This window comes from Mastigoproctus giganteus, chromosome 3, assembly GCF_048544385.1.
Source record: "Mastigoproctus giganteus isolate SK-2022 chromosome 3, ASM4854438v1, whole genome shotgun sequence".
NCBI classification, from domain to species: domain Eukaryota; kingdom Metazoa; phylum Arthropoda; class Arachnida; order Uropygi; family Thelyphonidae; genus Mastigoproctus; species Mastigoproctus giganteus.
This window is the reverse complement of record NC_143577.1, coordinates 241,723,317-241,741,088: the sequence shown is the minus strand read 5'-3', so window position 1 is coordinate 241,741,088 and position 17,772 is coordinate 241,723,317. Positions and strand designations below refer to the sequence as shown.

Genomic DNA, 17,772 nt, shown 5'->3' with positions numbered 1-17,772 from the left:
GTACCTCTTTTAGATCTTCAAATGTACCTCTTGTAGATCTTCAAATATGGAAATGTTTTCATTGTTAATCCGCAGAAGGTTTCTATTTTTTAATTTGCATTTCTTAGTTTGTTTACTGGTAGCAAAGATTAATACTCTATACTGTACAGAAATAAATCATTGTTTAATAGATCATGCAGCATTATTATATGTTTACCTTTCTTTCATTTTTAGACAATTTGTTGATGCTATTTGAAAATTAAGGCCCTGTTTGGAGCAACATCCTCAAATTCATAAAGAAAACTCAAGAAATGCAGAAAAATAGAGACCTTTTTGAAAATTTGTTAAATAGTGTCACGCAAGTAGGTTTTCTCGAAAATGTCTAGAGAGAACCTCAAAAACAATCATTGTCTATCACAATTTTATTCCTACATTTTGCCAATCGTTAAAACAAAATCAATGGCCTCGTAGGCTACAAAAGATGTCATGAGAACTTATTGATCCATGTATAAATTTAGCAACTTCTTGAGAGATTTATTTAATGTGTATAATGAACATTTTATAAATTAATTTTAATGTCTATTCAAACTCCTCTTTTCAGGAGTTATTTTTGTTTCAGCATAAATTTATTCCCAATTAATATTTGCAAAACACCTCATTCATCTTTTGTAAACTGACATCATATACTCCGATGTGAGATGATTTATCTTGAATAAAGTCACAGAAAATGGCTTAAGTAACTAAATAAAGAATCAGGATGCACTTTCTCCATTCAAAAACAATATCAAATGCATAGCTGGCGGATGCCAGGAGGTATAACGGAATGCTTAGGAGACAGATGATATTGTGCGACCCCGGTAGATAACTTTGAACAACAAAAGTTTATTTGGGAAGGTATCTATCATCCACTCCACCATTCATAGCCTGCTGTTATTTATCTACTTTGGCCACATTGGCTCTTAGGAATACTTAAAGACAATGCAGATGATCTTCTATCAGTAAGGTATCTAGAAAACTTTGCTACCTTCTCTTTATTAAGATTCATTCTTTCATAAAAACTTCAGTGATCAAAATACCTTCGCTTTTATGAGGATCCCCCTTTCTGGTTTAATATTTTCATTTGAAAACACAAAGTGATCAGAGAAGAAAATCGGCGCTAACCTTTATTTGGTTTGATGACGAGCCTTTCATAATGGATTTTCTTTCACCAATGAAGAAGCCCGTTTTGGCTGAATTCTGATATTTTTTTGTTAATTTGAAAATCAACAGTAGAATTCAAGCGAAGAAATTGATGACGATACCATTTTCACTTTAGAAAATTAATTTTCTTCATTGTCTGCTAGGATACCGAGATTCCTACCAAGATTCTTGCATTTGATAATAACTTCTTCCTGTACAAGATTGAAAGCCATGGCAATCACAGAAAGTCCCAAAATCAAATAGAAGCAACAAATAATTAGTTTTGCTTGACCGGACTGAAACTGTGTGTCAAAGGTGGCTGTTCCTGGCACCAAATCTCCAAATCCAATTGTACTGAGTGTAATAAAACAAAAATAAGCACCATTTAAAAAGCTCCACTTTTCCCAAAGTGAAAAGAGAATGGCTCCTGCACATATATAAGCTGTAACAAGGGCAAAGACCATATACATAGGCACCCTTTCTTCAGAATCTTCTTTAGCATAGCTCCGATCTATCACAATTAGTTCTTCCTGCTGTCTAGTTGGAGAAACGTTATTGGGCTGCGAAGATTTCGCTGAAGACGGTACACTGGTTGGAGTAGTTGGAGTTGTACTACCAGAGTCCACTGTTTTCTCTGCACAATGAAGTGGAGTAGAAGCATCTCCATTTTTAGCGTCTTCACAATGCACACTTTCTGGTACAATGTCCACAGTTGTGACAATGTATTTTTCATCTCTCTCCAAGGCTAAATCGGGAGAAGCTGAAGAATTTTTCTCTAATTGCTCGGATATCATGACATGGTGCCTTTGACTTGGTTGACGACGTGGACTTCGGAAAAGGACACACACGTGAGAATAGGTAAACTTAAATGAACGAGCAAGAAGATTTCCAATGTTTGTAAGGCACATTAACATTAAAGGAATTCCTAGAAGAGCGTAAAATATAGTCACTACTTTTCCTGTTTCTGTCTTGGGAGCAATATTTCCATAACCTGGAAAAACAAAAACCGATAATTAACAATCAATACGGTTAACTCTTAAAACTTCAAAACACCTTTTACAACAAAATAAATTATGCTATTTTGTAATAGATTTTTAGACAAATATCCAAAAATGCAAAGACAACTAATGAGAGTATCACGTAGAACTTTGTTAAGAACTAATCCATGTACTAGAATCAACATGGAGCCGAACTTACACCCTTAGAGGCATTAGGTACAAAATAACGTTGGGACCCCTTGTAGTTTGGGTACTTCAGATTTAAAAAAATAAATATAAGAAAAACTTTTTAATATCATTATTGATAACGCAAAATAATACAGGTATACATGCTTATCATCGTCATCATCTCCAGTCATTGTTGATCCACTGTAGGATGAAAGCCTCTTCAGCACATTTCCAGCAATTTCAATCTTGTTGTTGCCATTGTACACCAGAAATTTTTCCAATTTCATTGATCCACCTCATAGAATCAAGGGGGGTATCCATTCCAAAATTCGTTTGGTCCATCTATCGTCAGTTCTTCTTGATATGTGATCTTCCAATTTCAATTTTAAGCGTGTTATTCTTTCAATGACGTCACAGACCTTGGTTTGTCGGCGAATCCATGCACATGTTTTTCGGCATCTTTTGGTCGGTTAAATTCAGCGCTCCATTCTTCTCTGTGTGACTCTTAGTCTTTGTAAAGCTTTGGCATTCAATGTCCAACAGTTCCAACGTTAGAGAAGATACATCTGTAACTGTTATTTATAAATTATACATATTTTACATATTTAAATATTTTCGCCAGTTTCGAACTCTTTAATTGGGAAATAGGTTTTTCATTTTTACAGGTAGATAAATTAATTAAAACTTGCTGAATTTAACTTCCGGCTAGGGGATAATTTTTTTGACCAGATCCAGAGTACAATCATAAATTTTGCTTAAAAATTCATCAAATTTGACTAAGACATTACAAACAAGTTAAGGAATTGCCACTGCGTTCACAATGTATATTATCATTGCATCTAAATGCTAAACCAAGCTTACTTAACAGATTATCAAGAGCAATGATTCTTTTCAAAAGATCTAGCGAGTAATTTTCTTCATATTGAATTTGTGTCATTAATTTCGTATCAACACGTTATTTAATTAGTAATCATTTACAAATTTCGCTCTAGACGCTAATTAAAAGCTGAATCTGTAACATCTATGCTGGACTTTTACGAAGTTCATTCCTTAAGGTATCATTGTCTTGTTTCTGGTCAACAAGAAGGGCCTGAAATTTCTCATTTCTTCCCTTAGAGATATTGTCTGCAATAGCAGTTTCCAAATCCACTATATGCACTGTATCCAAATCCAAAATAATGCAGACTAAAAGAGAACTATCACATGCAAATAAAATGATTGCACTCTCTCTCCGCGATTAGAAAGTTGTGAAAAATATGCATAAACATATTGCAACTGTTTTTTAGATGATTACTGTGGTTTGGAGATCTCCTATTGATGGAAACAATGATTAGTAATTAAATATGGAGGTTGTAGCAATGCATTTATATTATCAAAGTTATCAATTAAGACAATTCTGTGGATTCAAGTACAAAAGTCATCCATACCCCAATTTCAGGTAAAGATCTCAGTTATATTGGTGCTACCATTTTCCCACCGATGACAGCTGGTGCCTTGATGGGGTCTGCTCTCGTCTTCTGCTTTAACATGTCTCTGCCTGTTGCACATGTTAACTATTGTTGCTTTATGAATACTAAAAGCACTGACATCACTGTGAAAACTTAATACTCACTATAACATTTAGTAGCCCTCAGGCATATCGCTTTGTATAAATGGCGTTGATGAACGCGTTGAATAATTTATAAATTGTTTTTAAGTTAAGAAAAATCCTTTGTATGTATTGTTTTCAAACATAATTTTCATGAAAAGTCAATCAAACGAACTGATTCATCAATTTGAAATATTTGTTTCCAACAGATTCCATCATTGGCAAGGTGATATATTTCTTACCTTTTTAACAATCTTATTTTGTCAGGCGGTAATATATGTATGTTTTTAACTGTCTAAGGGTGGCACCCGGGCATACATCCATCTCCACCAATTTAGCATATAATACCATGTTCTCATAATGGCCTGTTAGTGTAAGTGTGTGTAATGTGTTGTAAAGTGAAACAGGCTACACTGCCACCAGGTGATAGTCCATTGGGCAATTACCACCACGCCATTCCCTGGCACGAGGAGTTAAGCCTGGGTCTACTAACTCTGGCGGTGCATATTACACCTAGATCCCGCACCCACCAGTAAGTGTGCACCAGTCCAGCAGTCCCGCTCCTGGGCTGTCCACACCCAAGAGCCAGCAAAAAAAAAAAAAAAAAAAAAAACATAAACAAACTAGAAGAATACTTCTTACTAATGAGTGGCAACAATCCCGCTTCATGGTATTTCCACAAAGCCTGCGAAAAAAAAAAAAAGAAAAAAAGGTTTTCTCCCTCTCCCAAGACAGAATGCCTATCCATCCAGAAAAGGAGAGAGAGAGAGAGAGAGAGAGAGAGAGAGAGAGAGAGAGAGAGAGAGAGAGAGAGAGAAAAAGGGTACAGGTCTTTACTCGGTATTAGTAACCACAGGTATACGCCTCCTTTTATTAAATGTCAACCTACAAAACCGTTGAAATTCTACAAAATTCCTTTCATTAGACAACCAAATTAATTCAGGACCCCTAATAAAATTAGGTACCAACTTAAATAAGTCTAATCTAAATTCGTCATACAAATTGCACTCATATAAGATATGATCCCATGTTTCCAACCTTCCACAAACGCAGTAAGGATCTTCCACTAAACCAAATTGAGGCAACTTATTTTTTAAGGAACCATGCCCCGTAATCAAATATGAGCATTCCATACTTGGATAAAACCAGCAATGCAATTTGTTATTAAAATTAAATTCGACACTAGATATAAATAAATAAGTTATCCTACCAGTACTACTGGAATCCCAACGGTCCTGCCATAATTTAATTAATTTCACCAAAATTTCTGTCTTCTGTTTGCTAATTGCAGAAGAAACTTCATTAGTAATCCCCATAAATGTAATTTGTTTTCCCTTACGTATAAAATAACAAAAAGCTCTATACACGACTGCTAAATCCAAAGGCAATACCCCCGCAATCGCCTGAAGAGCATTAGTCGAAACAGTCTTACAAACACGCAAAATAGTTAACAACATTATTCTTTGTATTGATAATAGTTTTTGTTTAAATTTTACATTGACAGTACGAATGTACCAGATTGATGCAGCATACAACACAATCGGAATAAAAAGAGCTTTATAATATAGCTACAAAATGCGTTTACCTAATCCCCAATCTTTTCTGGTAACCCTAACTATAGAGGCAGTGTAATTTTTTTATTTTCCTAGTTAAATAATTCAAATGTTGTGAAAACAATAACTTATCATCTAAGAAAACCCCTAAATATTATATCTGGGAAACAAGAGGAATTTGTTTACTGTTTACTAATAATCGAGGTGGTCTGTTGTAGTCTAATTTTCCTTTTTTGTCAAACGGTAAGAAATATACTTACTACTTTACCAATCTTTATGATGTAAAGATTGGTAGAGTAGTTAATGATCGCCGCCAAGCAGAGCTTCTTCAGAATGACCTAGATAGACTTCAGGGATGGTCAGAAAAATGGCAGCTATGCTTTAATCCAGCAAAGTGTAAGGTATTGCACCTGGGGAACAGTAACCCCAAAATAACTTATACACTTGGCGGAGTTGAACTAAAGCCAGTAGTGGAGGAAAGGGACTTGGGTGTTACGATAAGGTCAGACATGAAGTTCTCTGAACACTGTAGCCAGGTTGCAAGGAAGGCCCATGGTGTCCTATCGATGATTTATCGAACCTGACGTAACCCAGTGGTCAGGAGCGAGAGTGCATAGCACGCGTTCCCTGAGTGGACTGGGGTTCAAGCCCGTGACTACTAAATACAATAAATATTTGTATTGACGATTTATTGTAAACTCTACTGACTTGGTTGTAGTGCCAGAGTATAAACAGAAAATTAATTTATTTAGAGATAAGGACGTCATAATCCCATTATATAAGGCTATTGTTAGACCACACTTGGAATACTGCGTTCAGGTATGGAGACCGCACCTAAAGAAATACATTGTGCTTCTTGAAAGGGTCCAGAGACGGGTAACTTGTCTAGTGAGAGCAGCAAAAAGGCGTCCATATGAGGAAAGACTTCGAATATGTGGGTTGCAGAGCTTGGAAACTAGGCACCTTAGAGGAGACTTGATTGAGGTGTTTAAGGCTCTGAGAGGCATAAGCAAAATGAATAAAGACGAAATTTTCACGGTTATAAATGATTCTACAACTAGGAGCCATAATTTCATGTTACGGGGGTTGTTGTTTAGACTGGATTGTAGGAAGTTTTATTTTAGCCAGCGAGTTATAAATTACCGACGTGGGTGGTAGAGGCTGACAGTTTGGGGAAATTCAAAGGTCAGCTGGATAATTACCTACGGGAGGAGGGAAACGGTTAGGTTGTCCATTTCCTTTTCTCTTATTTATTAATTATTATTATGTATGTATATTTTAATTTTATTCTTCATATTATTATTTTATCCTTATCATTTTATTTTATTTATTTTTTGTTATTTTAGTATTATTATTATTTTAAATTTCATTTTATTTTATTGTGGCATTGCGAATACCAATACAAATACTACTTTTCTGAAGTGGAATCTTTGCTAGCAACGTTGCGCCCGATAATGACGATTTTTGGAGCTATAAATGCTGCATATGTAATTCTATTTTGAATTTTCCGGCTAGTAAGGGTGCACTCGGTGTTGCTTAGATTGCCAGCTGATGCGGAAAAGTTTTACTAAGAAACCATCTTGATCAAAACAAAAAATCTTACTAATATTCTCAACGTCAGAATGGCAACTTTCATTCTCATCTTTTCTCAAAGAAAAATTCAGGGTGCTCGCCTGTTCACTAGCGCGCGTGCCGAAACTTAATGCTTTCTCAACATTAATTGCATCCGTAGAACATTCAAAATAGGATAAATCCAATTACAGGCACCCTGTACAATAATTCTTCAAAAAAATCGACTAGTGGCCTACTTGCACCTGTGCGTGATCAAAGAAACCGCCATCTAAATAAGTGCATTAGAATGAATGACAGGGGCGTACACTCACTTTACTATTTTCTGACTGCACTCAACAAGGTGGAGTCAAAGGCGACGAAATAAGAGCGAAGATAACAAACGCCAGAACCTTTCGGAGAGTGACAAGGACTGACAGAAAGCATGTTGAGATATGCTAGAGCCAAAATATAGGACTTCGTACATCAATACATCATAATTAAAAATGCTGGTCAATCCATAACAATTTTAGAAGAATTATTTATTTATTTTTTTAATATTCTGTGATTTGTTTAATTTATTTATAGCAATTCATCGAGGTATGCTCATATATACTAATGTGACGTGAATTAAATTACTGTTTTTAGTAACAGAACCATAAATGATTTTAATGAAAATGTGCTTACTTTTTAATAAGATATAACTGTACTGAAATAATAATTATTACATACATGAGTACTATAAATAGCGTTGTTCTACTTGACAAGATTTAATAATAAAGATCGTTTATCTTGCAAATTAGTATTTGAATTATTTAGACGAAAATTTTCATTATTCAATAATTCAAAAGGTGAGAAAGGAAGTTTTTTATTTTTTTTTGGTTTTCTTACTTAAACAATATTTATAAATTTTCAAAATATTAATCACATAAAGTGCCGTTTATATATTGAAAAATGCTCAATGGAAAATGCGGCGAATTAATTAATTTTAGATACCCTAAATTATCAGTTTACTGATTATTATTATTTGTCGCATATTTATAATTGCAATTATAAATTTATAGAATGTAATTCCATTTTATTATATAATCAGCGAATTTGGAACAGGAAATAACCATAATTTTTAAATGACAATAGTGAGTAGTGGCGCTGTCATCGTTGAAACGGAAGTGTACTGTATTCAGAAACGATTTTATATCGTTTGCTTGAAGTGTGCTCTAAATTTAATTTTAGTAATAAATAAATCACTACAATTATAAATTTCCTTTATTTGTGGTTTTTATAGTGTGGTTTTTATAGACAGGTTAATTTTTGAAAGCTATATTTTTTATAACAGTCTATACAATTTCATATTAAGTGCTCGTCTTAAAGAAAGCGAATCTTACCAAAGGCATTCACTTCCGGTTAGGGGATTGATATTTGTATGGTGAGTAGATTTAAATATTCAATAAATAGTTAATATTATGTCAAGATAGCTCACTAAAAGCTACTAATAATTTGTTTCTATTAAAAAGATCCACATACAGTATCTTTAAGTACACAATAAGAAAAAGAAGTAAAATTTCATTGATATTCTTCATCATTATTAGTTAATTTATTATTATTTTTTATTCGAAGTGCTAGTGTTTTTTTGTAAACCATTCAAATTAAGAAATTATTCATTCCGTTAATGGGCCCTGTTATCCGTTTATTAATAATGAGGATGTCAGAGGGATGAATGATGTCCTTGCGACAGTCAACGCTTGGAGATATTTGCTCCACTTAGCTACCGTTTGTTTCAACTCCAAATGACAGGGAGAAACTTTATACGCGGTATTCAATGACCTTGAGCGTGGAGATGTTTTGCAGGATAAACTGCGAAAGTGATGTCAGTCTAAAACAGAACAAAGACCTGTAATGCACTGAAAGAGTGCTTGTAAACTGGAAATTAAAAAGGGAGAAAAGTTCCCATTAACAAAAAAAAAAAAAAAAAAAAAACCACACACACACACACACACACACAAAAACCGCTGCATTCTTGCAAATTGCCTTTCCGAAACATTAAAAAAAATTATAAAAAAGTGTAGCCACTTAAACAAAAGTGTAGCCACGAAAAATCACAACCGTTTCTTTGACATAGAGAAGCTTACTCAGTTTTTGTTTGTTTATTCGTTCTAATAGAGTCTCTTTGGAAGGACTGAAATCCGGAAGCTATCCCCACCCTGGGGTCTCCCTTGAGTTCCGTAATAATTCTCGATAGATGGAAAACGTCTACTGTCGTTTAGGTGGTCACAATGAATAATTTTGCTTGTAATTCTTTAAACTAAAGGACGATATGCCTTGTGGAAGTTTATACCTCACTACATGAAAGTAACATATTGGCATCTGTAGACACACTGCATGCTGTTTACAGTAGTATCGGGGAACTTTTGCATGTTTGAGCCATTTAAAACTAAGCCATGCATGCAATCTAAAACCTCTGAACATCTCTCGGGTGGCACACTTAAAGTAAAAGATTATTAATTCATTTAGTAATTACACAAGATTCTTTAATAAAATGGTGTTAGTGTACAGCATCCTTAGGAATTAGAAACTTTGAAAACACTAATAGCTTTTAGTAGGGATAATCAGGAATCTAGACAGAGGGAATTCAGGGGGGCCAAGAAACCTGTCCCCCAAAGAGATCTCGAAAGCTTTTCTTTAAACATCTGCTCAATATGTGCCCAGAAATGCAGGCGCATATTAGAGTGGACTTCCCTCTCCCCCAAAACCAACAACGTATCGAAAAAGGGGTGGATGAATATTTCGAGAGTACTGGACAACGCGATGAATATTTCGAGGTTACTGGACAACGCGACGCTGTCACCCCTCTCGCTAGTGGACGAGTCCACCTCTTGGCAGGTATATAGGTACACTGCATTCACGTATACGGTAATTCGATGTCAGTATGAATAAACGTCGTGATTTAACCAACTTTGAAAGTGGGATGTTAGTGGGTGCCCAAAGCATGGATCACTCTATCGCGGAGGTGCTGCAGAAATTGCACTATCTTTGTTTGACAGCATCAAGAGTGTATCGGGAACGCCCATTTCCGGAATAACATCTCATCGTGGACAGCGCTGTGGGCGGAGAAAGGTGGTGGATGAACGTGGCCGTCTGTTTCGCATTGTTTCAGCTAACCGGAGAGCAACAGTGGCACAAATCACGGCCGACTTCAACGAGGGAGATGTCAGAAACGTCTCCACCAAGACCATCAGGCGATCATTGCCACAATAGGCTATGGGAGCCGCTGACCCACCAGAATCCCATTGCAAACACCACGACACAGGACTTTACGCCTCAACTGGGCGAAAGAACATCGGCACTGGACCTTGGATGATTGGAGACGGGTCTCCTGGTCCGTTGAGTCCCATTTCCAGTTATTTCGAATGGACGGGAGGGTGCGTATCTGGGGGAAACCGCACGAAGCTATGCACCCGTCACGTCAACAAAGAACTGTTCAGTCTAGTGGACTGACGCTCGGTAATGGTCTGGGGCGTGTTCAACTGGCACACGTTGGGACCTCTGGTACGTTTAGACGCATCTGAACGATCCAGGTTACGTGTCCATCCTTGCAGACCATTTGCATCCCTTCGTGCTCATCGTGCACCCACAGGGCAATGGACTCTTCCAGTAGGACAATGTGCCTCCCCACAGAGCCGTGGTGACTAGAACATGGTTCGAAGAGCATTCTGCAGATTTTACCACCATGGAATGACTTCCACGTTCACCGAACATGAACCCTGTGGAGCATCTTTGGGATGCTGTAGAAAGGTCCATTCGAGTTTTGGATCCTCCACTCAGGAATGCGACGAATTATGGACAGCGGTGCAGCAAGCACTGATGGAAATTCCTGTGGAACGCGTTCGTGAACTAGTTGACTCATCCCCCCCCAGGTGACTGCCCTTATGCGGGTGAAAGATGGGCCTAACCGTTACTAGGCATCCCATTATTTCTGTCCACTCAGTGTAAACTGCATCTCTTTACTATAAATATTCAGATAACCTTCCGATCAGAGCTGAACAAAATCGACTGATTTTTATCTTCCAAAGTCAACAAGTTAGTAATATACTCAGTGCATTACATTTTAAGCACAGTCCATATTTATTTCTTAAATTAATTGAATTTTTTCTCTTTTACTGTGATTAATTAATAGAAGCGAAAAATAAATAATAAATTATCTTGTTATCAGTTAGTTACTAATTTATTAACTAATAATATATAAAAGTAATTATTTCCACTGTACGTACCTCACAGCATAAAATTATTTTCTTGGCGTTTGTATTACTATGTTATAATTATAAATGAAATAAATAGCAGAGGTACCTCAGATCGTATTGTGCTGTCAACACTTTCATAATGCACTTTACTTATTTATTCCTGAATTTTAATAACAATTGAAATATAACACGTATTTCATGTTTCTGCTGTGATGCTATAATAAGAAAATAGTAATAATTTGTGATTTATATATTTAACAAGCTGATAATAAAAAAACTGAGCTGCTCAAAAATAACGACTTTTATACGCGAACCGATAACATTTTGATTCTGCGCATCTGCCATATCCTGTGCTTCAGCTAAAATATACTATATATGGTTCACACATGTGATATGTATAAAAAAATAAATAATAATTGTCAGATTTTTTGTTTTTCCGATTTTAATTATATTTCTGGTGGTGTGACAAATCTTTCTAAAAGAGCTAAAATATAAAATTTCATGGAAATGTGTCCAAAGGAGTCGAGTTATTACATGCGAACGGACAGACGGACGAACGGGTAGGCATACAGAAAGATGGGGAAGACAATCGAACTGAGGGATGCCCCAAAATTTGCTGATTTACAAAGCAGCAAAAGACTTTGTATGACGAAAAAAGAAACAAAAAGCACTCGAAGGTCAAAACTTAACGGGCGCTGCTAGAAACAAAAAAACAAAAAAAAAAAAAAACAGCAGAGAGCGGGGTACTGCTAAAATAAAAGAGCAGAGGAGACAGCTGGCAAAGTAAAAAACAAAAACGTGAATTGGCAGCCCGACAATAATAACCATAAGAACTGCAAGGAGCGATTCGAAAGGAAATTTTCGTTCAGGCAAAACATCTGATGCTCTACATCTCCTTGTCCGTTCCTTCCAAGTGTAATATAAATAAAAAAAAAAAAAAAAAAAAAGTACTCGAATTGGAAGATATTAACAAGTGTAATGCTAATTTTGGCAACTAAATTAAGATTAAATATTGTGAGAAGTTTATCCAACGTATTTAAACATTATAAACAAATAGCCAAGATCTTTATTGATACTAGTTGTCAAAAGATATGGTACACCTTTTGATTACTCCATTTTTAACTGAACGACTTGTTGCTGCAGAATTGTTTTACGAAGTAAATTGCATGTATTCAAAATGATTTTAATGAGAGATTAAAATCATTATGATAACGATTTTAATCATTGATGAACTCTCATTATTATAATAATGAGAGTTCATCAATCTGGAGATTCAAAATAATTTTAATTTGTCATCGCCAATGCAGATGTTGTCCAGGCATATTACACACCCGACCATGTGATCGGAATAGGGTATAGAGAGATTCGTGATTCCATAGAACCGATTTCATTACTCTGTGGACAAATTACGGCATTATTTGCACACAATGCTAGTCGAGATAACTCATTGTGGTTGGTGAACTTTGGCTTATGCACCACAGTGCTCTCTCTAGAAAATCGAAGCCGTGGAGCTCCCCACGTAGTGTGTTCATATAGACCTCAACTTCTGTTGACGCTTTAAATTTCTGGTTGATATTTTTCACGGCTGTCTGATGAGATATTCGTACTATCCTTCCGAATACCCTTTGGTACTCTAAAGCTTCAGTGGTTTTGCCGTCCATTACTGGACAGTGGTGGCACCTACGCGCTGCCATTTCATGGATGGCATAGGCTGGCAGAATTGCTGGAATCGAAAAGCCAACAATGGGATGTCTGACAATAACATCCCTCTTGAAATCAGCCATTTCGGCTCTATTCTCGATGATGCGAGAAACTTTTATGGGCTTTTTTTCACTCCGTGGCTGAGTTAGTCGGTCTTAGCTGTAGATAGCAAGATTTTTTCTACTGAAAAACTTGTTTTTTTTTTGTCCAGCAAAGCAGGCAAATGGACCAGAGAGCACACGCAATATACAGTCACAATACACATGGATAGTTGAAAGTAATTTTCCAGGTGATCCTAATATAATAGTTTTTTTTTTTTTCTACGTGCCATTAGTCTGCGTGGTAATACAGTGGCATCGTTACCGCCCTCTGCCCCACCGGGTGGAAAAGACTGAGGTTCGAATCCCATCACTGATGCGAGGAACTTTTATGGGCTTTTCTCGCTCTGTGGCTGAGTTAGTCGATCTCAGGCGTAGGGCGCCTCCGTAGCCAGGTGGGCAGGAGCAGCAGTGCGTAGCACACGCTTCTTGATTAGACTAGTGTTCGAGCCCGTGACCACCAAATACGGATAATGCGGAAAGGTCAGGGAATGACCACCGCATATCCCCGGAGCAATATGGCCTTAGTTGCTAATGCTCCTAAAAACCAAATAACAATCCACAACAACAATCTCAGGAGTAGATAGCAAGGCCCCCCCCTCCCCCGGCAACTCGGGTTTTTCGTCCAACAAAACAAGCAGATCGACCATAGAGCACACGCAAATTACAGACATAATACACAATGCACGGCAAATGAATAAATATTCTGGTGGCCTAATATAATTTTTTTTTCTACGTACCATGACGAGAACTACTAAGATGTATGGCTCATATGTCTACCTTATATACTGGCCTGAGTCACTGATTTTCCAGAAAGGTCCAATGGACCTTTCTGGAAAATCAGTGACTCAGGCGTAGGACAAAATCAGGAGTGTCCCAATAGTTTTCGGAGGGTAGTGTATACAGATTTGTTAAACATTTGTCTGTGATTCTATGACTTAAAAAAAATTGGGAGTGATTCAGTTTAAAAAAAAAAGACTGAATCGAACCTCAGTATAAAAAATCTGTTATCCGGCTTATTTGCATGTTAAAATGAGCAGTTGATGTCTCATTTTAATATTTTATTAAAATTTGCTTTCTGTGTTGTAGTAGAATACACTGATATAAATATGGTCATGGCCCTTTGCTTTAAATGTGAGCCCTGACTGATGCCCTGTTTATTTGCCTTCAGACAAACAGGTCTGCTTAAAATAACGAGGTGAGAGAGAGAAAAAAAAAAAAAAAAAAATACGGCTACAACCAAAAAGCTGGAAATGTGACAATAGATAAAGAGATAAGATGACATGTCTTTGTACGTGAAAGCAAGGATAAGATCAAAATGGTATACAAAACAACTAAAATAGAACAAAAGATTTAATTAGATTAGTTGAAAGGAAGATCACTGATAAGATGAATTATTTCATTATGAAGAGAAGGGTAGTATTTCAACCTGATGTTATTTTAGTCTGGAAAATATAGAGATCGTATTGCAACCATAGAAGACTGAAAACAGAAACGTAGTCCCGAAGACTGACAAGAAAGAATGAGTAACACGCGCACGCACACCAAACGCTCTCAAAGATGAGTTAATGTAGTCCTTTTAATACATCACCGCTAGGCACACAAGAGAGTGCTGCGGAAGTGAGGAGGGGGAGACACATTGACGTACGTCATCCTGGAGGAAATGAGGGATGGTTTCAGTTAAGTACGCTTTGTGGTGGATTAAGGAAAGAGGAGAAAATGAAAGAAATTTTAGAATTAAAGGTTGGTGTGGTTAAAGGAAAAAAATCGCCAACCTCCATTTATCTTTTGAAAACATTGCTACTTCCATTACCATGAAAATTAAATGCCATTATTGAGTGTTACTGACCCATTATCTTTAATAAAGCAACAGTCAAACCTACTCAGGTATATTAGGCAGTTTTTCAGTATAGCTGGGGTTAACTCGAATGATTCCCATCAGTTAGTTTGCGTAATTAAATTAATATGGTTGGATATCAGCTTTGTCCAACCAAACTCAAAAGCTGTCTTACTATGCGTGAAACAAGCCCAGAGCTCTGACTAAAGATTCAAGATTCATAATTTATCGAAAATTGCAGTGTTAAAATATATCTAAAACTAAACTTTGATTGGTACGTGTTTTATTATTTTTTCTCCATCCTCCATATGCACACTTCGCAGTTGAGACCCCCCCTCCCCAATCGAGACCCACTATTTAAATATTATATTCAATTATGTGGAGTTCGGAATTTGCTACAGGATTTATTTTCTTCGGAAACTCAGGTTTTTCATCCCATATTTCATTTCTTATATCTATATAGTGTAGTTGCCTGTAGAAGCGTATTTTCACGGCCCGATCCTCATGTTGACAAGCAATAGGAAGTTGTCTGCGATTCTGAACGGATATTAGTACCGGAAATGTAGACGCCATAAAGAAAATGTGATTACTTGGGTCTGCGTAAATGAAAATTTACAGAGTTTAAATGGGCGCACGGCTACTGAAAATTCTAGTGTTGAGGACATTCGAACATGGGAAATGGTTATCATTAATGCTGAGCAGAGGAAACATATATATATATATATATATATATATATATATATATAAGAATAAGAGGAAGAGAAGAAATAGTACCAGTGACAAAACTTATTAAGAAGAAATTGGTCACTTTTTAATGTAGAATATAAGATTGTGAAGGATGCATCACTATTCGTTGGTGTAGCTGTTCACGAACAACTTGGACCATATTGAGTCATATATTATATCTGTAAATGTTTAATAATTTCTCGCGTTAGTGATGGGACTCCAACCCACACCTTTTCCACACGGTGTGGGGAGGACAGTGCTTATAAGCATTGTGCTACCACGAAGACGTTGTTGATGAAGCACCTTTGCACTACGTAAGGTGTAATAAGAAAGGTGATACTGGCAAACTCAAAACTGCTGAAGAAATAGTGCTAAGTGAAGTATGGCTGATGAAGACAATTTTTTTCTAGATGACGGAGTAGAGAAAAAAATCCATCACCTTTTCAGCAGCAAATAAATAAATAAATTTTAGAATTGCAGCTAGTGTTTTATTTTTTGGGGCACTTATTTAAAAGTTGCTGTAAGCAGACTCAAATATACATCAATGAAAAAAAAATTTTTTTGTAGCTAAAGAGAATTTAAACGATTGATGTATATTTAGATAATGGTTGACTTTCCATTCAGGAAAGCACTCCTATTCACCTCAGACTACCAGCGTTATGACTATTTCGGATACCAATGACTTGATGCAATTACTTCTGTGGAGTAAGGAAATACTCCACACATCTAACAGTGCCATGGACGATTTCATTACAATTTTTTCTCCTTTGCTGTCTCACCAAACGGAGACAGCAAAGGAGGAATTGGATAATATATGAAAGTAGCGATGCTAGGATTAAAAGAACTTTGACTTGGTACGTATATAAAAACTGGAAATATTAAAAAAGTGATAGTTCAAGTACTTCACAAAGTAGCATGGATCAATGATCCAAAATCAGTGACGTAATATTTTGCAATAGAGAATGATATCATTATATGCATATATTGCACTACTATGCACAGCACTACTTTCCTCCTCTCTGGAACAAATATGCTGTGAGGCCACGCCCTCAATGCCAATCTGCAACCCTCATTAAACAGTTCAGGCCAATCTATCATTCTTCCAGCCTCTTGAAGCTCATTACTTTCAACCATCACCAATCAAATCATGCTTCACAAACTCACAAAGATTCACTATGCCATTCCAGGAAGATCCACAGTCACCAATTTAACATACATAATGAACATCATTCTCAGTGCACTAGAAGCTAATGCAGAGCTTGCCGTCACGTACATTGACCTGGAAGCTGCCTTCGACTCCATCAGTAAGTGTCCCTCGCTTGTTCACCTCCTAGAAAATTACTTCTACATAAAAGGTGACATGTTGTGGTTTATCACAACCCTGCTCTTTGACAGAACCATTCTTCTCAAAGCGGATCAACACACAATCTGGAGAAAGATCACTGTGGTAGGTCCCCGAGGCCGAGTCCTCTCCGGAGCATTATTCTCTGCAGTTATTATTCCGTTTGTGCAACAGAGAGAAGACATACTCTGCTATGCCGATGGGGGGGGGGCCTCTCTCTCTCTCAAACATCAATAAAAAGATCAATGAAAAGTTACACGACTTAAGATCCTATCTCCATCAATTTGGCCTCCTGATAACCCTGCCAAATCAGCCCAAATTGTCTTTTCTCTGAAGCGCCAACCCACTGAAATCCAAGCTTCTCATTCCCGTTCTAGTGGTCAAGATGCATACGGACTTGGGAGTCGTTTTCGATTATAAACTGAGCTTCAACCCCCATATTGACAAGCTAACAGCAAAATTCTATCAAATGCGCTGGACCACAAAACAACTGCTCCACGTTAGGGATCTGAATGTGACTCGTCGGTACGTATACACCTCAGTATACTCCGTCGTATTTTATTCCTCGGAAATTTGGAGGTCCGCGGCCCCTACCAACATCAAGCGCGTGTACTCCTCCTAATACTGGCTCCTTCGTTGGATCACGCATAAACGTCGTTGTCCACCCCAGCAAAGGACAACTGCGATGGCGATCTCACTAAATTTTGCTCGACTTTCAGATCTTGTATTGGAAAAACGCCTTGTTCTCACTGCCAAAATGACAACCGGAATGGTCTCGGAGCCAAGCAGCTGGGAACTGTGCGGCTGGAGGATCCCT

General features: G+C 36.9%; 1 protein-coding gene across 1 annotated transcript in view; it reads right to left on the bottom strand.

Moving 5' to 3' along the window:
• Positions 1-650: 650 nt before the first annotated feature.
• LOC150088961 (potassium channel subfamily K member 18-like) overlaps positions 651-17,772 on the bottom strand; it is a 69,327-nt gene continuing 52,205 nt past the window's right edge. Inside the window, exon 2 of the mRNA XM_090370971.1 lies at positions 651-2,149. Coding sequence (XP_090227097.1) covers positions 1,299-2,149 — 851 coding nt within the window. The 3' untranslated portion in view covers positions 651-1,298. The remainder of the gene's footprint in view (positions 2,150-17,772) is intronic.